Source organism: Ailuropoda melanoleuca, chromosome 4 (assembly GCF_002007445.2).
Source record: "Ailuropoda melanoleuca isolate Jingjing chromosome 4, ASM200744v2, whole genome shotgun sequence".
In the NCBI taxonomy this organism is placed as follows: domain Eukaryota; kingdom Metazoa; phylum Chordata; class Mammalia; order Carnivora; family Ursidae; genus Ailuropoda; species Ailuropoda melanoleuca.
Window position 1 is genome coordinate 70,088,740 of NC_048221.1, and position 24,023 is coordinate 70,112,762.

Consider the following 24,023-nt stretch of genomic DNA (forward strand, 5'->3'; position numbering starts at 1 on the left):
AAAATCACCTCATCAATGTAAACGCAGATGTGGTTGAAAAGCTTGTTATGAAAACAAAAGATACTTTTATCGCTCTTACCACTTAGGAAATTCCAAGGGTTTTAGGAGCCGTGTGCCCGGAACCATGGATGAAGACCAACGTATGTAGTTCGTATATCACACATTCCTCCAACTATATGATGGGAAATTGGTATCCACATAGTTGATCTGGAATTCCATATTTACATATGGAATCACTGACATAGATTGAACGTACTAAGCCCAGCTCTTACAAGGCTGTTATTTTTTTTTTTTTAAAGATTTTATTTATTCGACAGACAGAGAGACAGCCAGCGAGAGAGGGAACACAAGCAGGGGGAGTGGGAGAGGAAGAAGCAGGCTCATAGTGGAGGAGCCTGACGTGGGGCTCGATCCCATAACGCCAGGATCACGCCCTGAGCTGAAGGCAGACGCTTAACCTCTGTGCCACCCAGGCGCCCCAACAAGGCTGTTATTTTATTTGATATTCTTAACTTGAAATTCTAGTCTTCACTGGCAGTCTCTTAGGCCTTGTAGACTAAGAGGTATGAATCCTTGGAGCCTAGACTTGGACTGGAGAAGAATAGATACAGTTATGTAGGTATAATATAGTACTTTAAAAATGTATATGCATATCTATGATTATTAAAATACTGTGGATTAGTTCTGTGAGAGATAATCAACATGAAAATAATAAAAGAAAGATACACCTAAGGGAATATAATATATAAAGATATTTTTCTTATGTTCCACTCAGTTATCAGCTATTTAATTTATCCTTTTGGTGTTCTCCCAGAGTTAATTAAGAATTTAATTTTGGGTGGCGCCTGGGTGGCACAGCGGTTAAGCGTCTGCCTTCGGCTCAGGGCGTGATCCCGGAGTTCTGGGATCGAGCCCCACATCAGGCTCCTCCGCTGTGAGCCTGCTTCTTCCTCTCCCACTCCCCCTGCTTGTGTTCCCTCTCTCGCTGGCTGTCTCTATCTCGAATAAATAAAAATAAAATCTTATAAAAAAATTTAATTTTGGGGGGCAACTTTTCTTACTATCACTAGGATCTCTATGCTTTTGAAGATTTTATTTATTTTAGAGAGAGAGAGAGCGTGGAGGGGGCAAAGGGAGAGGGGAGAGAGAATCTGAAGCCGACTCCTTAAGTCTGCCTGATGTGGGGCTCGTTCCCAGGACTCTGAGATTATGACCTGAGCCAAAATAAGAGTTGGACACTTAGCTGACTGCACCACCCATGCGCCTCTCTCCATGCTTTTAATCTTGCAAGGAGGGATGTTACAACTCCTAGAAGGTGGATTAAACCTATGATTAATCACTCCTTGAGCAATCTAAATTCTCTATCTGGAAACTGTCCCCTCCCCTTTTTGTTCTCTAAAGAAGTGATGAAGGCCCTCAGTATTGTGGTCATCATAGATCAAGCCCCTCCATCTGCTCTTTTGGGAGAAGCAAACTGAAAACTAAGATAGCAAAAGTTATTACAGTGATCATGTGATATTTGCCCCAATGATGATCTGAATTTCCTTTGGTTGTCTTGGCAACCAGGTCTTCAGTCCCTCTTCCCTCACCGGTAGTAGCATTACTGCCCAATCAAATTTTTACCAGTTCTTGACTATTTACCAGTACCACGATTTTGCAAGAAACTATAACCCTTTCCTTATCTGCAATCTGCCTTTTATTTGTTTGTGGTTTTGTTTTTGTTTAAGAACTACTTCCAAAGGGATTAGATATTCTCTCTACGGTTAAAAAATATTTAGAATGTTCAAAATATATAAACATTTAAACATTAGCATGTGATGCTAGACATTGAGGGGTCTATATTACTAGACATAAATAATTCAGGCTTTTTTCTGGCATAAGGAGTGATTTGTCCAGATTTTTATGCTTTGGTTCTGTGTTTAATAAACTGTTATAAAAAATTCAGATCTTGATTTTGATTAATGATCTTGCAGAAGCTCAAGGGAAGAAGTCATCCACTATCTCCACACCAAAGCTTTCAGAAGGCCAACGCCTAAGCAGTTTGACCTTTGGGTGCTTTTTATCCCGAGCAAGGAGTCCTCCTCAAGTAGTAAAATCTGAGGAAATGAGCAAGATATCATCTAAAGAACCCGAGTTCACTGAGGAAAAAGACATAGAAGGTATTTATGGACTAGAGGAATTTACTCTGACGTTTTTTAAAAAGGATTCATCCAAATATAGTTTAATTTTCCTTGTTTTTTTTTTCTTGACTAGTTGATGTTTTATGAAAATATTTTTGAAGAGCAATCCAGCCTTTAATTTGTGTAACAGGTTATCTTGTGTGGTTTTTTTGGGGAGTCTTTGACAAGGATGCGTAGAAGAGACTGATTTTCCCCCCTTGATACTTTTTCCTGTGGTAGGTAGCAGTGAGATTTAAAATTAAAAAGTTCACGGCTGTACCTACAAGGTACATGTTTTAGCTGAGTTTCACATAAGAACTCTGAACTTTTATTATTTACTTAAAATATTTAAAAATTACCTGCTATTAAATACGAAGTTAAATATGGCATAACAAACTTATAAAGAAAAAGAACACCAGGGGACAATTTAGTAAGTGCTTTGATTTTCCCTTTCCCATTTTGCTTCAAAGAGGAAAATATTTGCTTTGATTTTCTCTTTTCCGTTTTGCTTCAAAGAGGAAAATATTTGCATAGATGTTTAAGTCCTGGACCTGTGCGCAGATTTCTATGCTTTTTTTATTCCTAAAGCCCCTTTAAATTTTGCTCTGTTATGCAGCTGCTGGCTTTGCCACCTGTAGTGTGACTTTGCCCAAATATTTTAGAAAGGCTTGAATTTGCATCGTCTCTGTTTTCAGCTCCCACTTCCTTCCTTCAAAGAAGAAAAACCATAGCCCTAAAAGCTGTCTCTTTACTTGGTTTTGAAATCCTGAAAACTGCATAATGTTTTTCCAGTCGGAATTCTCCTTTGCTACTTGCTTTTATGCTGTTACTGGCAATTTTGTTTTTCTTTTTTGAAAAGTCGTTTTAATTTCCCTTCCACTTTCTAATAGTCAGTTGAGTATAACTTGGTACAGCCGAGGTTGCCTGTCCTGAAGCTCTCGCCCACTTGCAAATTAACAAATTGCCTGATACCAAATCATCGAGTGTGTTTGTTCAGCCTCTAGTTCCTTGTTATGAAGGTCATATCTATGTTTTTAAAAATTTCTCTTGTACTCTTTATAAATTGTACAAATGTTTAGTTCGCTGTTTATGAAGCTGATGGTACATTCTATTAAGTATATTAAAAACAAAAATAAGCCACATCGAAAGACATTGTTAAAGAACATTATTCTTGATATAAAAACACATTTGGAGATATGAATACACCAAAAGTAGAGTGAGGAAGGCTTTTCTGTGTTTGTTTCTTCGTGGTTTTGCATATTTCAAGTATTGAAGCTTGGGAACAAAGTTTGTTTTTTTTTTAAACTATAGCTTTATATTTATTATGTTAAAATTTCTTATGATAATTTTGAAATTTAAAAAAAAGGCTGTTCTGCTTTGCTTTAAAATAGAATTAGTGGTATCCTTTGGTGGCTGCTTTCTTTGATAGTCAGAGCTGCCCTGTTTCACATTTTGCTTCTTTCATTTTTAAACCATTGTCTGTTTCCTTTTCCCCAGCATGTTTCTTTGTAAAAAGCAGTTTAATTTCGATCTCTTCTATTAAAGTGTTAGGCCTCATATTTTATCTTAAAGCTTACAGTTTTCAAAGTTGGGTTTAAACTAGACATACAACTAAAAAAGGGTAATGTAAATTAACTTTAGTCATATGAAAATTACAGTTTTTACAATATAGTTTCATAAAGCTAAATGTACAGAAAGATTACATTATCAAAGGCAACGTGCTGATATGATGTATACTTTTCTAGAAATGGAAATTCCGGAAAAGTCAGGCGAAAACCAAATTCAGGAAAACAACCGGGGTCAGAGAATGTTGCATCAAACCCCTTGTGTCTCGGAACAGAATCGGAAAACAAGACCGAGCTTTGCAACAGACGGTGGTACATCCCAGAATTCTGGGGCTCCAGGGAGTGACTGGAGTTCTGATGAGGAAGATGGGAGCAAAGGAAGGTCCAAGTGCAGGTACACGTCCACTCTTTCCAGTCACACGTCAGAGGAAGGGGTCCAGTGTAGCAGAATGGGCAGCGAGGCGTACCTGACAGCATCTGATGACAGCAGTTCTATATTCGAAGAAGAGACTTTTGGCATAAAGAGACCAGAGCACAAGAAGCTGTATTCTTGGCAACAGGAGGCGCAGTGGAAAGCTCAGAAATGCCCTCTCATAAAGGGAAACTCTGAATCAAGTAAAAAGGAGCATGATAGCTCGTCAGATGAACTGAATAAAAAATTTCAGTCTCAGAGACTGGATTATTCATCATCGTCGAGTGAGACCAACACCCCCAGCCCCATTTTGACCCCAGCTCTGACTCCCAAGCATCCTAACTCACTCCCTGGGAAAGGCACACAATTAGTGCCTTCGTCCAACCTGCTGCCCCCAAAGTTAAGGATTCCTAACGTGTTCAGCATAAGTGTGGCACTAGCCAAACGGCACGTAAGCCAGCCACAGTTAAGTTCCGATAGGATGTTTGGTACAAACAGAAATGCCATAAGCATGATACGACCGCTCAGACCTCAGGAAACAGACCTCGATCTAGTTGATGACGACAGTACAGAAATTTTAGAGAATATGGACACCAGTTGTGACGACGGATTGTTTTCCTATGACTCCCTGGAATCCCCGTGCTCTGATGACCAGGAGCCCTGTGACTCCGCCAAGAAGCCAGCATGCGGCAAACCACCCACCCCGCCCCTGCACCGCTTTCCCTCTTGGGTAAATGATATTGCTGTATTGCTGTGTGTGATGCGTGCATGCTGGTTTTTAACACCCATTTTCAGGTTTTACTATACTTCTTTTCCTGTTTCCTTTCGAATCCAGATTGCTCTGAAACATCTCAGTTTTCAGAATACCATTTCCCCTTCTCTTTTCCCACTAGTTGTGAATCAATTGAGAAATAAGAAAAGGTGAAGACAGGTGGGAGATCAAAATATTACCTTTTTTACTGAGAAACTGATTTTAGAGAATTGATGGGCAGATGAGGTTGCTGATACTGAACTTGGAATTCTCTTGATTTATAAACCCAGTCCCAGGTAGCACTGGGCCTCCAGAGGCTTCCTCAGGAGAGGCTTACCCCTCCAAAGGAGCTTACAGCCCAGAGAAAGAACAAACGGTGTTTCCTGAGCCATCACTTCTCAAGAGAAAGGAGATAGGTGCCTGTCCAGTTTTTCCTTCTAAGCCTTCCAGTCGTATTAAGCCATTCCTCCTCCTTGGGGGAGAGAAATGAATGGTTGGAGAGGGATCCAGAATGTTACTGGAGTTCCCTCCCCATGCAAGGAAACATTAGGGGTGGGGAAGAAGGGTTCCTCCTACTTGTGTAATACTTTGGGCAAATTCGGAACCAGGACACTTAACTCTATTAGAGGTCATCAGCTTTTGAATTTAATCATTTACTTTAAGAGAAATTTAATTTTACTCTTCATGTGCTTATAAATCCATTGCCTTAACCAAAAGCATCTTCCTGTGTATCTAGAGTAGATTGAAATTTCTTCCATTGAAAACACTGACCATTAATACAATAGTTAACCCATCATTGTGTGATTCTTTATAGAAATTCCTGTATCACTAGATTTAAAAAGTTATCCTTATATTTGAAACAAAATGAAATTATCTGTCTTGTATAGATTTAACTTTTCCTTCACATATTGACATAGTTTAACCTTTGGCCTCCAGGGAAGCTTCTGGGTTGCAGGATTTTTGGGGTTTGGGGGTCATGTTCTACGATTATTATTTTTTATTCAGTGACCAATATGATTTTAAGCAAATTAAGGCAGCCGCGTTTCCTACTGTAAATTCAGACCTTCTAAATTCTGGTCTTATTTACTTCAAAAGAACATTTCTTTGCAGTGCCTACATGAAACCATCTGTAGTTCATTATTAAATTCTGGATAGCACAAAAAAGTAGACATAATTGGCATGTGAATCTCTGGAATTTCAATTATGTTATCCTTGAGGCAGTGAGGATTTGAAGTTTTTGCTTCTTTTATTATGTTGAGATTTTCAGAGATTTGGGTTAGGCTTTTCAAGTTCGCTTTATTTGGCAAATCATTTTCCTACTCTTTTGCCTTTCTCTCTTCAATTTGTCTTCTGAAGCTATTCAATCCCAAAAAAGTAGTAGTGCTTTTCAAAAGCCTTCTAGCAGGCTGGCCAAGTTTGAGGTTTTATTCTGGTGTTTGTTAGGTATTTCCAGGTTTCAAGGAAAAGAGATGTATTCCAGTTACCTCAATTTATGAAAGTTTATTTTAAGGATTTTTAAGAGTTTATTTGAAGGCATAGCCCATCCTTACTGAACTGGAATATCTTTCAAAATACAATAGTCATTGTAGTGGGGAAAACGTGAGGATTCAGCAGCACCTCTAACAGTCAACTCCTTAGAAAAAGGTGACACCCACCGCCTGACCAGTGGCTTAGCTTGACCTCTCCTGTCTGCAGTGAATCTGCTGGTCTCACTACTGCTAACTCTCTCCTCCACTCTGTCGTGCTTCCAGCTGCCTCTCATCTGCTTACTGCCCTGTGTTGACATCTTCCTGTTCTACCGACCCTGCTGTTCGTCTGTGTGCGTATCTCACAATCACATTCTCAAAAAAACCGCATCTGATTCATTCACTCAGCCACTCTCCAAACCAGTGTCTCAGACAGTTCGGGATCTCATGCCCGTTACCTAGCAGGCCACTGGCTGGCACAGTCCTGAAGAGGACTGCCTTAGACACCTGCTATGCCCTGGTCCCAGAGACCGTGTCCAGGTTAGATGCAGAATTCAGGACATGGTGATTATGCCTTAAAAACAACCTGGAATCCGTTTTCTGACAGAGGGCAGGGCTAATAACCTTTCCAGTACCCATTTCAGAGATTTCTCTCAAAGAAGAGAAAGGAAAATAACGTGCTTTTGGAATAAGATAATATTAAAAATTCTGTTGCCATTCTCAAATTCGTTTTTTATTTGACCTTGGGTGTTCCTTCTACTTCATTAAAATGTACATTAAAATAAGGAGATGATAGCACTTAATGCTACTCTAGCTGTGACTTCTGACTTCCAGATTTTTCTTTCTTTCACCATATTCTAGAATAGTAGGATATAAAAGGTAATATTTATGTGTAGTCAATGATTGTGAATGGTTTCTAACCTCATGTGACAGCCATTCAAAGTTTTCTGGGTTTTTTTTTTTTTCCCTTTAACCGTGTTCTAGAATGGTAGAATACTAAATGTGGTATTTACGCATAGTCAGTGATTATGAATAAGTTTTCTCTTACTTTTTTCCTATCTCTTCAAAAGAACTTAAAATACCAAGCAAAAACTTGGGAACAAAGATACATAACGGAATGACTAATGGATGGAAAACGTCTGCAGTACTGTTCACGGTGGCATATTTGAGTTGGCACTGATGACAGTTTTATAATAATGCTCCGCTCTGGTGTATATTAAATGAAGAACAAATGAAAAACATGTGTATTGAAAGTAATCATTTCTTTGCTTTAAACATCCAGCTTAAATCTCTCTTTTACATTAGGAGAGCAGGATTTATGCTGTAGCCAAATCAGGTATTCGAATGTCTGAGGCCTTCAATATGGAGAATGTTAATAAAAGTAAGTGATTTTGCATGCTACAATGTGGATGAACATAGAGGATGTAATGCTAAAGGAAATAAGCCAGTCACGAACAGATAAATACTGTACGATTCCACTTCTATGAGCCCAAATTCATAGAAACTGAAAGTGGAATGGTGGTGACTAGGGGCTGGGTGGTGGGAGTGAGAAGGAATCATTGCTTAATGGGTGAGTTTCAGATTTGCAAGATAAAAGAGTTCCTGAGACCTGATTCACAGCAGTGTGCATATAATTAACACTAACTGAACTGCACACTTAGAAATGGTTAAGGTGGTAAATTTTATGTTATGTATTTCTTACTACAATAAAACATGTTTAAAAAGTAAGTCATTTGTATTGCCATTTCACTAGCCAACAACTTCCTAAATGTCTGAAGTCATTGGGATAGATGGAATTATGTAAAACTTTCAGAAGATGATTTCTGAGGTTGCCAATTTACATTTTAAAGTTGAAATTCATTGTTACCCAATAAAAGGGCACATCCATCTATGTTCAACTCTGATGTAGAAAGTACCTCTTTTTGTTTTTACAAGAAGCTGTGGAGTTTCAGCTACTTCAAACTGCAAAAATATCAGTCTCTGTGTCCCTTTTTCCAGAGTTTAAAACACATTCCTTCTTCCTTTCTTCAAGGAAATTTTGAAGAAGCAAATGCATCCCTATTATAGAAAGTAAAACCAAACAACAACAAACTGTCTGGAATAAAAAGAGAAATTTTCCTGTGGTTCCTTCTCCTAACCCCCTCCCTATCCCACACTAATCCAGACCTTAGAGGCAACCATTGATGTTCTCTTTCTTCTAAGCAATCTTCTGTTCTTACCATTCAGGAAGTTAGATTCTCAGCTTTCAGCATGAGGTTCACCTGATAAAGTCTTCAGCATGCCGGTGTTTTAACACCGTATCACTAATAGGGCGATGAACAATTGGAGAATATCTTCAGAGGGTAGTGCTTGCTAATCAGCAGGTGCTTGTGCTATTTCTGCCCAGCCTGAGCTGGAGAGTCGTGCCTACCAAAGAAGTAAAAGCTATGATCCTTACTCTCAGAGCACTTACAGTCTGGTTGCGGAAGTAGCACATGTGAGCCGTGGAAGAGAGCGTGTCCTTCTTCCGTAGATGATAGAACAGTCGTGTGTGTTAATCCAACTTCTCTTTAATTGGAAATTTTGCTAGCTCGCATCCATAAGAAATAGACCTAAGTGCTAGAGAGAAGTTTTTTTTTTAAATCCCTTTGGTTTCTGTTTCAGATTCCGTTGCTCTGCTGTCCTATACCACATCAGGACTCTATACCTCTCTGATATACAAGAATATCACAACCCCGGTGTATACAACTTTGAAGGGGGTAAGTCATTACTGTTACTGCTAAGCACGTGGCTGTCTTCATGGTGGATCGAGAAAACTATTCAAGCTCCAGATTCCATTCTTGACGTTTTACACAGACTTTCCCTTATAGGGAGTTATAGACATTCACACTAATATATCATAAAAAAAAGAAGAAATGGAAAGTTCGAGGGAAGATATTTATGCTTCTCAGAGTGTTAGAGGTCTGGGCGCATTTTTGTTATACTCCATGTGCTTTTCCACCCCCTCTATGGTGGTTAAATGTTTAAAAGAAATATCATTATTAATGATGTAGCAAAGATTTCTAATTTGGAAAGATTTTTCTGTCACTGCCAGGGTTCCCCTCCCTTGCTTGAAGTACTTAATTAAAATAAGTATTGTCAAGTATTAATGGCCTTATGTTTTCAAGAATCTCTTATATTTGACAAATGCCTTGCTAATGAGCATTTGGGATTTAACAACATGACTTCGAAAATGCCCAAGTATATTCTTGTATTCCTTTTTTTTTTTTTTAAAGATTTTATTTATTTGACAGAGAGAGGGACAGCCAGCGAGAGATGGAACACAGGCAGGGGGAGTGGGAGAGGAAGAAGCAGGCTCCCAGCAGAGGAGCCTGATGTGGGGCTCGATCCTAGGACTCCAGGATCACGCCCTGAGCCGAAGGCAGACGCTTAATGACTGAGCCACGCAGGCGCCCCGTATTCTTGTATTCCTTAAAAAAAAAATCTTATTCCATGACTTCTGGTAAAACATTTCATATCTAAAAAGAGAAGTGAGGGGCGCCTGGGTGGTTCAGTTGGTTAAACGTCTGCCTTCGGCTCAGGTCATGGTCTCCAGATCCTGGCATGGAGCCCCTGGGATCAACCCCAAAAGCAAGGTGACTTTAGAGACGGACACATATAGGCTGTTGTGCTTTTCTTTAGAAGGCAACGCAAATAAGCAGCAGCCCGTTCCTGGATGACTCCTCTGGGTCAGAGGAAGAAGATAGTTCCAGATCCAGCTCCCGGACTTCAGAGTCGGACACGCGCAGTCGGAGCGGACCAGGCAGCCCCAGAGCCATGAAACGAGGTGAGGGAAAGTCTCAGGCGTACAAGACAACTCCATGTAATTCAGGCTATTTAATAGGAATTTTATCTCCATAATAGGACTTTTTAAAACAATCACAGTACTTGCTTTGAACCGAAGTGAAAAGAGAGTTATACAGGGCTAAGATGCTTATATTCTGGTCCTAATTCTCTTCTTACTTCTTTCTGTGATTCCACCCCAAGCCGTAAGATCTTTTTATTTTTTTAATCTTTTCTTATCTGTAAGAGAGAGATCACTTTGTTATGGGAATAGAGTAAAATAATTGGCCAAAACAAGGTTTCTCTTTTATAGTTAGTATGTAACATTTTGGATAATTTATGGGATAGTCTTATTTCAGGTAAATTTGTTACTCTGCTAAGTGGCAGTAAATACACCTAAAAACTTGGTGGTTAATCTGATATTAAGGTGAAAATCAACAAAAATTTACTTTGGGCATGTCTATGATTTTTAGTGGATTTTAAAGAAATTTTTGGCATAGGTAGAGGTGACAGACATAATCACACAAAATGACGCCTGTATTTTACAAAAGCCTTTAATGCAGCGTTCTCTGTTGGTTTTCAAACCATGTTCCATGGAACCCCTAACAAGTCCCTTAAATGTTAATAAACACTTTTTAAAATTGCCAGATAGTGCAATGAATAGTGATGTAAGTCCTTGATTTTATTATATTGAAAATCTCCAATTGTAGGGACCCTGCAAATATGGCTTGCAACTTGCAAGTCATTTTCTAAAAAAGACAAGTGAATTATCGTGAAAATGTTCCCTTGAATTTTACTTTGTAGCTGCTGGCAAATGAAATAGTCTGTTTTTTATCTTTAAGTCTTATTATTTCTCTTTTACAAAAAGATTTTAAAGTTTATAAACTGGTAGTATTCAACTTATATGAAAAATACTGCTGAAATTATGAAGTTCTTTTTGATGTGAAGTACCTTTAAAGTAATTACAAAAACTAAGTGGTTTAAAATGTGATTGTAGGGGCGCCTGGGTGGCCCAGTAGGTTAAGCATCTGCGTTCGGCTCAGGTCATGATCCTGGGGTCCTGGGATTGCGTCTGCTTGGTGAAGAGTCTGCTTCTCCTTCTCCCGTTCCCCCTGCTTGTGCTCACTCTCTCTCTGTCAAAATGAATAAATAAAATCTTTTTAAAAAATAAAATGTGATTGTACAAATCTTGATAAATTAAAATCAAACATTTGTTTGCCTATATATATCAATATATAAATACATGTTTTTAATCCTTAATAAAAGATACTTTAGTATCCTTGTATATATCTTATATATGTGTATATATTTTGCATAGCTTATGTAAAATTTGCTGTGCTTGAAATCATACCAACGTATTTATGTTTCTGTGACTTCCTTGGGGGTTTGCATGGTAATCCTTACCCTTTAGTTCTGTTTTCTGCTTTTAAAGTTCTTTATGGCAAAAGGTATGAGAGTAAATCTAGTCTAGGAAGGCTTATGATTTGGGAATAGCAGCTGTATTCCTTAGGAAAACTCATAGCTGGCATTTGGACCACCTGAGTATTAAATATTGACTTCATTTATTTCTTTATTCGTCTAGGTGTATCTCTCTCTTCAGTGGCTTCTGAAAGTGATTATGCCATTCCCCCAGATGCTTACTCCACAGACACAGAATCCTCGCAGCCAGAGCAGAAGCTCCCTAAAACTTGTTCCTCATCCAGTGATAACGGGAAAAATGTAAATGTAAACATTGAATCAGGTTTAAAAAAAAAAAAGAAATAAAATATTAATGAATCTTGTCAGTTTGAGCCTCCAAAAGGCAACTTAAATTTTTAAAATTTCTTTTTGATTTAGGAACCACTGGAAAAATCTGGCTATTTATTAAAAATGAGTGGTAAAGTCAAGACTTGGAAGAGGAGGTGGTTTGTTCTTAAAGGTGGTGAATTACTCTACTATAAATCTCCGGTGAGTGGGCAGTGCTTGCTCTTTAGAACTGAATTCCTCCAACTATAAATCCAACTCCTGATTGATTTTCTTCCCTGTAATGCAATTAATTATACAAAGCATTTCTTACTATTACTGTTACAGGTAATCAATCACTTTACCTTCGGTTTTCTTCCTTTCCTACAGAGTGATGTAATTAGAAAACCCCAGGGCCACATTGAACTCAGTGCATCCTGTGGTATTTTAAGAGGCGATAACAAACAAACAGTTCAGGTAGGTAGGGTTGTTTTTTTTTTTTTTAACCTTCTTTCCCCCCCTACTTTTTCTTCTTTGTATCATGCAAAACTCGATTCTTAATTAGCCAAGCTAACAGAGAGGAGATTGGATGATTCGGTGTTTCTTTATTCACTTTGTGTGAAGTATGATGTCTCAAAAACGTGTGAAACCCCAGGCCTTTTCAGTTAAAAATATACCATAAGCTAGGTTTGTGTTGAGTAACTGACCACAGTGCTTCCTTTGCCCTTTATCCCACACACTCTTCTTTCCCTATTCTTGATCTCCCAGCTACTCTCAGCTCTCAAACTGTCTAGCTATTTTAGGGAAGGCTTATCTGAGAAATGAATTCCCGATAAGATATTATTAGTTTGCTGTACTACTAAATTCAGGAGAGCTTGCATTTTGATATAAAACCAGAAAATGGCATTTCTTCTGTGAACTTCAGCTGCTATAGCCCCTAAGTGGGAAAGCTATTGGGGAGGAGAAGGCTGTCCTACTTCTCACCAAGTCACACCCTAGGCATAGCTGCTGTCCATTAACCCACACAATAAGGCAAGTCTTGCTAGACCTGTTAAATTTAAAACACACACTCTTGAGATAGTTTGGTATATACAATTTAAATTCAGACACTTTATTTCTGAAAGGCCTGCAGAAATTATTATTTTCTCATCTTGCTTCTTTGGAGAATGGAATAAGGCTCATTATCAGTGTTTTAAGGAGATAATAACTGAGAACTGCCCAAAAATGTAGAAGGGAGAATCAGGGAAAGTTTCATCTTGAAGCATGGCGGGTAAGAATCATCTGTAAGTGGGGCGCCTGGTGGGCACAGTCACTTAAGCAGCCAGCTCTTGGTTTCAACTCAGGTCATGATCTCAGGGTCCTGGGATTGAGCCCCACGTCGGGCTCTGAGCACAGTGTGGAGTCAGCTTGAGATTCTCTTCTCCCTCTCCCCCTCCGCATATTCTCTCTCTTCCTTTCTTTCTCTCCCTCTCTCTCACTCTCTAAAATAAATAAATAAAATCTTAAAAAAAAAAAAAAGACTTATCTACAAGCTTCTGAAATGCTTGGAATTTTTGAAATGTGGTTAATTTAAGACTGAAAAATTGTGAGTTCCTAATATCTGATCACATGTTGTAAGAATTTCTCTTCTTCTAAGCAAGGTCTTCTGATTTTATTTATAATTGATTTCTTCATTTCTATAACAAATAACTCCTCTTTATTTGCTAAAAATATTTTATTCTAATCTCCAGTCATGCTGCTGCTCACTTCAGCAGCCAGGAACCTGTAGTGCATTCAGGGAGAAAAAGAAAAGGTGATGAGTAAACAAGATAAAAAATCATGACTCAAAGGCTGAATACTCTGAAAAATTTTAAAGTAAACTGAAGTGAAAAAAACTGTTTTAACACCAAGTTAATTATTGTAATTCTCACAAAGTAGTTAAACTACTCTAAATTATTTACAGAGTCATTTATTTAGCACCTAGGATTCAAGGTATGGCATGTTTGGTTCTATGCTAATTAATGATGTTTTAAGTATAGACAGGGAAATGCTAATAATCTGAAATCTTCAGAGTTTCCTTTCCTGTCTCTTTCTCATCCCATTCTAGTTGACCACTGAAAAACACACATACTATCTGACTGCAGATTCTCCCAATATATTGGAAGAATGGATTAAAGTGTTACAGAATGTTCTCCGAGTACAAGCTGCCAACCCACTTTTTCTGCAGCCTGAGGGCAAACCAACGGTGAAGGGATTGCTCACCAAGGTAGGACCTTTACGTACATAGCAGTGTCCTAGGCAACGAGGGAGTTAGCCCCACTGATCCTAAGTGGGTGTCAGAGAATATATGTATTGAATATTTGTATTATCTTGGGTGGGAAGGGTGTTTTACTTAGGATACCAAATGTTCTTACCATCAAAAATTCCCTAACCAGAATTTTTAAAAGACGGTTGAAAAGCTTGGGAAAATATTTGAAACATGTGAAAAACAAGCTTTTCCTAATCATTAAGTGAAAGATAAATATCAGTGAGGCAAAAGGAACAAAGGACATAATGGGAAAGAAGTAGAGCTGGTAGACATAAGAAATACAAATGATATTTTTAAAAATCTGGTCCAGGGGTGCCTGGGTAGCTCAGTTGGTTCAGTGTCTGACTCCTGATTTCAGCACAGGTCTTGATCTCAGGGTCATGAGTTCAAGCCCCATGTTGGGCTCCACGCTGGGCATGGAGCCTACTTAAAAAAATAATCTGGTCAAAGGGAAGATTTTTTTTTAAATTATAAAACACAGTATTGACACAAATTAAGAAATCTGCTAGTGAGCATATTACTTTAGAGGTGATATGGAAAAAGAAAAAAAGAAGATGGCAATCTGGCAGTATCTTGACCAAAGTGTTATTTCAGTGAATGTTTTTGAATGAAGAAATGAGTGAATATTAAATGTTTAAAAATGTTTATACAGACCTTTTCATCCAGCAATCTCAGTTCAAGAAATTTATACTTGGGAAATGGTCTTAGTTAAGTGTAAGAATGTCCATCACAGCATGGTTTGTTTTCTTCCTATTTTTAAAAAATGAGGTATAGGGGCGCCTGGGTGGCACAGCGGTTGGGCGTCTGCCTTCGGCTCGGGGCGTGATCCCGGCATTATGGGATCGAGCCCCACATCAGGCTCTTCCTCTATGGGGCTGCTTCTTTCTCTCCCACTCGCCCTGCTTGTGTTCCCTCTCTCGCTGGCTGTCTCTATCTCTGTCGAATAAAGAAATTAAAAAATCTTTTAAAAAAATAAATAAATAAAAAATAAAAAATGAGGTATAATTAACATACACTAAAATGCAGATCATGGGGCACCCAGGTACCTCAGTGAGCTAAGCAACTGACTTTAGATCTCAGCTCGTATCTTGATCTCAGGGTCGTGAGTTCAAGCCCCGCATTGGGCTCCACGCTGGGTATGGAGTCCACATAAAAATAAATAAATAAATAAATGCAGTTTTTAAGTATAGAGTTTGATGAGTTTTGACAAATATTTACTATCATTCTATCAAGATATAGAACATTTCAGTTGCCCCAGAAAGATTACTTGCATGGCACAGTTTATAGTGAAGAAAAATTGGCATCCACTTAAATGTAGAGTAGGGGATAGTTTAAACAAGTATATATAATCAGATAATGCTTTACTAGGCAGCCATTTTAAATATTATAAAAGAATATTTAGTGCTATAGAAATATGTTATGATGTATTGTTAGTTGATAAAATAGACAGGCGGATTATATTATTATCCCATTTTGTTATATATATGTATAGAAAAATGTCTGAATATGAACTATACCAAGATATATTGTAGCTCTGATTTTATTCTTTTTTTTTTTTTTAAAGATTTTATTTATTTATTTGACAGAGATAGAGACAGCCAGCGAGAGAGAACACAAGCAGGGGGAGTGGGAGAGGAAGAAGCAGGCTCATAGCAGAAGAGCCTGATGTGGGGCTCGATCCCACAACGCCGGGATCACGCCCTGAGCCGAAGGCAGACGCTTAACCGCTGTGCCACCCAGGCGCCCCTCTGATTTTATTCTTGCTTAATTCTGTTTTCTAACTTTTTTAGAATGAGAAAGAATTGATTTATGCTAAAATAAATATTATTTTTAAATTTAAAAAATCCTATTGGTGACTTTAAGAAAAATACAATAAAATATTTACACATAAAGTATTACACACAGAAATAACCTCTAATTAATCACTCATCATTCATGTGTTTTGTTTAAGTAAGAAGTTAAAAATTTTGATTTAGACAAGCTATGTCACCATGTAATTTATACTTAGCGATAATGTGGGAACGTAGATGGGTGCTTCTCAGTAACGTTTACAGATTGACCAGCTGCACCAAAAGTAAGAGAAAAAATTCACCAATACGTTCAACATCACAACAAATTGTGCTATGTTTCTTCCAAAATGCTACATTACCATGAAAATGTTTTTTTCACCAATGACATAGAAACTCCCTGGTATTATGCAAATATATATTTTCCAGTGAACACAGTGCTACTTTAAATCATATTCTTACTATAATTCGTAATAACTAGTTGTCCTCTGATTTCAAGGACCATGTGTATCAAACCCTTAGACTTTAATGTGATCCTGCAGCTAAGGGCTTGTTACTTCTCCCACAGTCTGTTTGTTTGGTTGTTTTTACTTTATCCACATGCCATTGTCACTTCCTGCACATTACATTTCTGCTATTCCCTGCCTCCCATCTCACAACTGCATTTAAATGAAGATAAGTAGATGTGATTATCAGATGACTAAACCATTTGGGTTTATAGACAGGATGCTTATTAGGTTTCCTTCCTACCATTTTTCATGTCCACCCCCATATTTTCACCCTCAGAGCCTTAGAAGAGAAAAACGTCCCTCAGTGCTTCTGAGTGACTTGTTCTGAGCTCACATTCAGGCTACAATTTAAGATACTGTAGAATGGCACTTGAATACTTTGGAGGGGAGGAGGTTTTTTCAAGTTGTCACATTGTTATTAAGTACAGAAATATGTAGGTAGATATTAAGAACTTGACTAATTTGATTCTGGATATTCATTCACTCTTGCAACTTGTGTTTTAATGCTTAAAAAGTCATTTATTTAAAACAAAAATTTATTGAGCAGTGACCATGTGCCAGGCAATGGGCTGCAGGACTTCAAGATAAATAGGCCACTGCCCCATCCCTCAGAGAACCTCATAATCTATTGGGCAAGAAAGGGAAATAGCATATTATAATGATATGTACCAAGTGCAATTATGAGATGCATGGTAAGGTCACAGAGTAATCTAATTTAGGCTGTGGGATCAGGAACAAGTTCTGAGAGAAGATTCGTTTGTGCTGAGTCTTCAGGGAGGAGAAGGCATAGTTACACCAAATGGAAATGGGCAAGGAAGGTTTCCCAGGCTAGGAGACAGGGAGAACAAAGACAGAGTGTCTCAAAGCAGTACCACCTCTCCTGGAAACAAGTCTTTTGGAGAAAAAGCTGTAGGGTCCTGATCACGGAGGGCTTTTTTTCTGTCTTGTTAAAGACTTTATTCTTCACCCTGAAGGTGGTGTGGAACCCTTCAGGTTGGGAACAGGAGCAGGGGCACATTCCTTTTGTTAACAGATCACTCTGCTGGGGACGCCTGGGTGGCTCAGTCGTTAAGCGTCTGCCTTTGGCTCAGGGCGTGATCCCAGCTTTCTGGGATCGAGTCCCACATCAGGCTCCTCCGCTATGAGCCTGCTTCTTCCTCTCCCACTCCCCTGCTTGTATTCCCTCTCTCGCTGGCTGTCTCTATCTCTGTCGAATAAACAAATAAAATCTTAAAAAAACAAAACAGAACAGATCACTGTGCTGAGAGGAAGGTGGATTTGCCCGAGGCGAGCTGGGGCTTCTAACAACAGTTAGCAGAAGTGGTTCTTGTGAGGAGCATGAGACTCTGAACTGGTCATAGAGAAAGAGAGAAGAGGGTGCATTTAAATAATGGTAGGACCTAAAATCTTTGGTTAGATTGGTTGAGTTCGGGGTCAGGAAGTGAGAAAGACAAGATTGGCTGGGTGAAAGATAAGAGAGCTCAGGGTGGCGCAGTCACTTAGGTTAAGTGTCCCGACTCTTGATCTCAGCTCAGGTCTTGATCTCACAGTCATGCGTTTGAGCCCTATGTTGGGCTCCATGCTGGGTTTGGAGTCTACTTAAAAATTTTTATAAAATAAAATAGGGGCGCCTGGGTGGCGCATTCGTTAAGCGGCTGCCTTCGGCTCAGGGCGTGATCCCAGCGTTCTGGGATCGAGTCCCACATCAGGCTCCTCCGCTATGAGCCTGCTTCTTCCTCTCCCACACCCCTTGCTTGTGTTCCCTCTCTCGCTGGCAGTCTCCTTCTGTCAAATAAATAAATAAAATCTTTAAAAAAAATAAAAAATAAATAAAATAAAATAAATGAAAAGTGAGCTCAGGGAGGAGGAGCAGTTTTAGGATGATTCAAAGGCTTTTTTGGACCATGCTAATTTTAAGAACTTCGAGTTAAAAATTAAGAAGTCCAGGGGCACCTGGGTGGCACAGCGGTTAAGCGTCTGCCTTTGGCTCAGGGCGTGATCCTGGCATTATGGGATCAAGTCCCACATCAGGCTCCTCTGCTATGAGCCTGCTTCCTCCTCTCCCACTTCCCCTGCTGTGTTCCCTCTCTCGCTGGCTGTCTCTATCTCTGTCGAATAAATAAATTANTCTTCCTCTCCCACTTCCCCTGCTGTGTTCCCTCTCTCGCTGGCTGTCTCTATCTCTGTCGAATAAATAAATTTAAAAAAAAATTAAGAAGTCCAGCAGGCACTAGAAACACCAGGCTACATCAGAGGAGGGGGCTGGGTTGGAGAGACGGATTTGGGGAATCCTCAGTACGTACGTAGTGATTGAATTCGTGACAGTGAGAGAAGTCACCCATGAGTTGTGGAAGAGCAGAGACTGCTGCTAGCACACTGGGTTTTGCAGAAGTTGAGAACACACAAAGGAGATGTGAGACCCTGGAAAGCAAAGTCACGGGGGCTGGGGAGTGGAGTGTGCGACCAGGAGGGAGTGGTCTGCAGCATCAGATGCTGTGGAGTGCTCAGCAAGGAAGGCATATTGCACTATGTTGAAAGATAAAGAGGAAATGAAATAAGTGCAGTATTTGAGTTTGGAGGACTGTCTGCACGGTCCAGCACGTTAGAAGGAATGAAGCTGAAGGGAATATGGTGTCAGGAGAAGCATTTTTAGGATGGAAAGGGCATATCTTGAGTTTGCAAACTGAGAGGAAGAAGCCAGGAGAGAGGTGAAGTGGGAAATGGAGAGCAAAGCTCAAAGTGGGTGGGCAGGCATGGTGGGTGGGGGTGGGGGTTGGGCATGGTGGAACAGCATGGTGAGTGGGCGTGGGGGGTTAGCATGATTGAAGGGCCAGGCTGGCAGGACAGGGAGGACAGATAAATATCTAAGTTTGTGGGACACTGAGTGAGATCACATCTGATAGCCTCAGTTTTCTTGATGAAGATTACTCCACAAGACAAAATTATTTAGTAAGAATGAGGGAACGGACTAAGAATAATCAGGGACATGGGAAATGCTCAAGGGCAGATAGAAAGATTGATAAGTGTTATCAGGGTCCACCTGACTTTAGTGATTTGAGTTCATATTGGTTATTTTTCTCTCACATCTTCAGATGCCCAGAAATAGGAGCAGAGAATTTACATTGTAGTGATGTGAGAATAGTCATTTTTTTCAACATTTTATTATGTAAATTTCCAAATATGCAGAGAAGTTGGGAGACTATTTTATAGTGAACACCCATATTCCCACCACCTAGGTTCTCCAATGAACATTTTACTTGCTTTATACATGCCTATCAAGATGATGATTTAAAATAAATGTTAGCTTATGGGCATTTTCAAACATGTGAAAGTAGAACAAATAATAGAATGAACCCTCTGGTGCCTGGGTGGCTCAGGTGGCTAAGTGTCTGCTTTCAGCTCAGGTCATGATGCTCTGTATCGGGCTCCCTGCTCAGCGGAGAGCCTGCTTCTCCCTCTGCCCCTCCCCCCTCCTTGTGCTCTCTTTCTCTCTCACACACGCATGCTCTCTCTCTCAAATAAATAAATGAAATCTTAAAAAAAAAAAAAAAGAATGAACCCTCATGTATTTATCACCCAATTTTAAGTATTAACTATGGCTAATGTTACGTCTGAAAACGCCTCATTACCTTCCCTCCCTCTTCCCACACTCTTCACTGGATGTCCTAAAAGCAAACAGAGATGAAATTTTCTGAGTGTTAGAAGCAGAGGATGTGACACAGTCCCAGGCCTTGGAGCAAGAGTTGTTTTGTGACCAAATTCAGGACCCAAGGTTGGTAGGGAAGGAAGAGAGGCCAGGAGAGAACTGATAAACTGGAATAAAATGGAAGAACCAGGGAACTTACCGTTTGGAATGAGGTCAAAGAACAGGAATGGTGTGAGTAAGAAGAGAAGGATGGGGAGAAGGTTGAGATCAGAGAATAGAATGTCAATTTCCAGAAGTGGAGCAGTTTCCAGGGAAGAAAAACAGTTGAGGGTGTGGTGGAGGGGATGGATGGCAAACATGGAGGGACAACAAAGGTTATTGGAAAGGAAAGCGAGAGAGCAAGAAACTGTGAGTTAAGGATGTAGGGAGGCAGTGGAGCAGGGGCTAGGGCACGAGCATGGGTGCAAGTGCTGGCTCTGCCACTTGCCCTTGCATGACCTGGAGTAGGCGACTTGCAGGCTCTGTGCCTTACTGTCCTCATCTGTAAAGTGGAGGCTTAATCATACTGCCAGCCTCACAGGATGTTGGGAGGGTGAAATGAATCCTTAAGCATATGTGCTTTAGAACACTGCCTGGCACATCATAAACACTTCCCAAATGCTGGCTGTTATTCTCACAAGACTTTCACCCAACTGTGGAAGTCAGCAAGGCTGGGTGGCAGGATTGTGGTGGGGAAGGCTACAGGCATGAGAATTTAGGAGAGGAGGGACGACCGTGGGAGCTCGTATTTTGTGTGATGACAGAGGTTAATCGTTAGGGTCTGTTACACCGTGTCTTCAGAGTTTCAGACAGAACCAAGAGGCAAGACCTTTCTTAAGGATTCAAGGTAAAAAGCGATTCTTTGAATTATTTCATTCGCCAAAGCCCTGGGATTTGAGGTTGCCTTTAAATTTTTATGAGGCTTCTTCTAGCATCATTTGCTTTATTGTGAATTTTCCAGAATAAGTCAGAGTTTTGAGAAATCGTAATATAATCCGATGTACACGTAAAGACAGACTGTGCTTTTAAAACAACTTTTACAGTGAATTGGCAAAGGTCTTTGTTAACTTATAGTTCTTCAAAGGTACACATCGTTCTATTTTAAAGATAAATCATTTCAAAAGTATGCTCTCTAGAGCCAGATGCATTATATTCCAGTTTTGGTGAGAGGCCTTTCTGGATTTTGTTTAAAAGAAGAAGAAAGGAAAAAAACAAAAACAAAAGCAAAACAAACCTGGGTGACACAAACTATTTAAAACTTCCAGGATATTTATCTGTAAATATATGTTTCTAAATTTAATTAAACTGAAACATGTCTTGCCAAGTGAAACGTTTTTTGTTTTTGCTCAAGCAGAATTCTAAATCCATTAAACTGTTAGATGGTGGTGTTTGCTTAAACCACAGCTTTGAAAGCCCAAAGTCTGGCTGCGTGTGTGGGTTTAAATGACATGCGTTTTATTTCTCCTTATTCATAGTGAGGAAGGAAGCATTTATTGAGTAACTACTATTTTCCTTTATTTACGTGTTCTCCCTTGGTTATCCCATCAGCCCAGTAAGATATAATGCCACATTATAGACACAAAGGCTGAGAGGTTAAGTTAGTCACCTGAGGACCTCCATCTAGCATGAGGCAGAACTCGAATTTAAGTATTGGTCCCTTTGACCTCAAAAACCAGGCCTTTTCTACTGTAGTGACCTTCCTCCTATAAAATCTATTGTGGCAGTTATTTTTCTTCTTCTCAGTGCATTACTATCAGAACAGGCCATTTCAATGTAGGTCATCCCAAGGGATGCAAAACATGTGTGCCTCGCACCCTCTCCCCTCATATCCCTTCCCCAGTGACCCCATCTGTCCCCTCACTGCTCGGTCTCAGACACACCGTCTCCGGGCCTTCACTCTTACCCCCTTTGTCCGGAGTGTTCTTCCCTCAGATGACTGCATGGCTCATCCACGTCCTTCAGGGCCTGACTCGATGTCAGTGAGGCCTTCCCGAGCCCCTTCTTGTGAACTGTGAAACACACCCCCTCCCCTCTCCCCAACTGCTTCCTTCTCTTCTGCATTAGTTTTCTCCTTAATACTTATCACCATGGGCAAGCGCGACAACAGCATGTCAGGCTTTAGTTTTACTGGCCAGTGTCTTGGTTTCTAGGAGGTGGGCACCTCCAGTTTGAAGCCCACTCTCTTGCTGGAGAGGATCGAGCCTCAAGGCTTGGCAGGGCTGCCAGGGAAGTAGGATTATAGGGTAAGTGCAACCCTGCATGCCACATTCTAGGTCTGGAACACCAGGGCTTATTGTGAATCTTACCCACTGGCAAGAATGGAGTTCTTGGTGTTTTTCTAGGCTTGACAGTGTGGCTGGGACTGTCTGGCAAAGATCAATGCCTGTACCTGGGCAGGACGGGGACAGGGAGGAACTCACAGCAAGGATCTTCATAAAGCCACCAAATCATGAAAAACCTACAATATTCAGTAAAAATTTTGATTAAATGTCTTCCACGTGAAACAGATATGAATGTAAACTTTTTGTGTCCTTGATGGTATATTGCATACTTGCCGGTTTCATTGTCTTCCCTGCAAGGTTATGAGCGCCTTGTGGAAGGAGCCCGTGTCTTGTTCATATCCCTGTTCCCAGACTCTAGAGCAATCTCTGACTATTCAAAGTCAAGAGCTAGGGGCGCCTGGGTGGCACAGCGGTTAAGCGTCTGCCTTCGGCTCAGGGCGTGATCCCGGCGTTATGGGATTGACCCACATCAGGCTCCTCTGCTGTGAGCCTGCTTCTTCCTCTCCCACTCCCCCTGCTTGTGGTTCCCTCTCTCACTGGCTGTCTCTATCTCTGTCAAATAAATAAATAAAATCTTTAAAAAAAAAAAAAAGTCAAGAGCTAGTTTCAAATTCTGTCCCACTCACTGTTCCTGACATATAGGCAGTATTCAGTATATAGTTACAGATTTTAATATTATTTTCTTATTTTGTGTGAATCCTTCTGGAGAAGGCTCCAAATGTTTTGAATGAGTGAATCTTTAACATATGGGAAAGCACTAAAATTTTTTAGGTTTTAATCTTCTCATTTCTAACATTGTTAGGGGGGTAACCCAGAGAGCCACAAGGTTATTGAAAATCTAAGAAATACGGAAATTATGAAATACGCTTACTTGTAAAATAGGCATCTTGTTTAATCCGTCTCCCAATTCTCAGCCCTACCCACACTCCTTGACATACAGCAAACATTTTTTAAGTGTTAAATGGTGAGCACCAAAGCCAGATGTGCCCTGGTACTGCTAAAACAGGTCAATGTTAAACCGTGTTTGGACAGTCTAGTTATACCATGAGCAAACTGGATACTTACAGAGTTTCAGGTAGGGTGCATATGCTATACTTCAAGGTGTCCGAGTTCTGAGCTACATTTATAATTCTTTGCAATATGATTTCAGGTAAAGCATGGCTACTCCAAGAGAGTCTGGTGTACACTTATAGGAAAAACATTATACTATTTTCGTAGTCAAGAAGATAAGGTACGTATGTATTTTTAATAAGCTAATCAGAGAAATTTTTTGTTGGTTGTGGCTAGGGTGTTCTCTTTCACTGCTAGCTAAAACCTTAGAAGTTTTGATAAGGTTGAAATCTTGCATAAAATGTACTACTGAGGTAATCACATACCTACAGGGGTCTTGATTCTTAATTAGAAGTCTTAGCAACTTTTAAGTAATGCATCTTGATCTTAAAAGAGAGAAGTCTTCCCTACTCCCAGCCGTCAATTTCTCGTGTTTGCTCAGGTTCTGACAGACTAGGTAAGGTTGAAGGAAGGGGACAGCAAGACAGGAAAGGAAACTCTGGGGAGGGAAAAGAATCCAGCCCTGTCCCAGGCCCTCAAATCCCTA

The 24,023-nt window shown here is 39.9% G+C and overlaps 1 protein-coding gene across 5 annotated transcripts in view; it reads left to right on the top strand.

Annotated features, from left to right (window-relative positions):
• Positions 1-24,023, top strand: part of PLEKHH2 (pleckstrin homology, MyTH4 and FERM domain containing H2) — a 108,396-nt gene that overhangs the window by 37,895 nt on the left and 46,478 nt on the right. For 4 of the 5 annotated variants that reach the window (XR_004624856.1, XM_034659063.1, XM_034659065.1 and 1 more), the window contains exons 7-16: positions 1,974-2,159; positions 3,905-4,866; positions 7,659-7,734; positions 8,997-9,091; positions 10,014-10,158; positions 11,737-11,879; positions 11,991-12,101; positions 12,267-12,353; positions 13,963-14,121; positions 23,577-23,657. Coding sequence is in view for 4 of the 5 variants with exons in the window: in XM_034659063.1 (XP_034514954.1) it covers positions 1,974-2,159; positions 3,905-4,866; positions 7,659-7,734; positions 8,997-9,091; positions 10,014-10,158; positions 11,737-11,879; positions 11,991-12,101; positions 12,267-12,353; positions 13,963-14,121; positions 23,577-23,657 (2,045 nt within the window). In the remaining variant the exon portion in view is untranslated. The remainder of the gene's footprint in view (positions 1-1,973; positions 2,160-3,904; positions 4,867-7,658; positions 7,735-8,996; positions 9,092-10,013; positions 10,159-11,736; positions 11,880-11,990; positions 12,102-12,266; positions 12,354-13,962; positions 14,122-23,576; positions 23,658-24,023) is intronic. The other variant, XM_034659064.1, reaches the window with a different exon arrangement.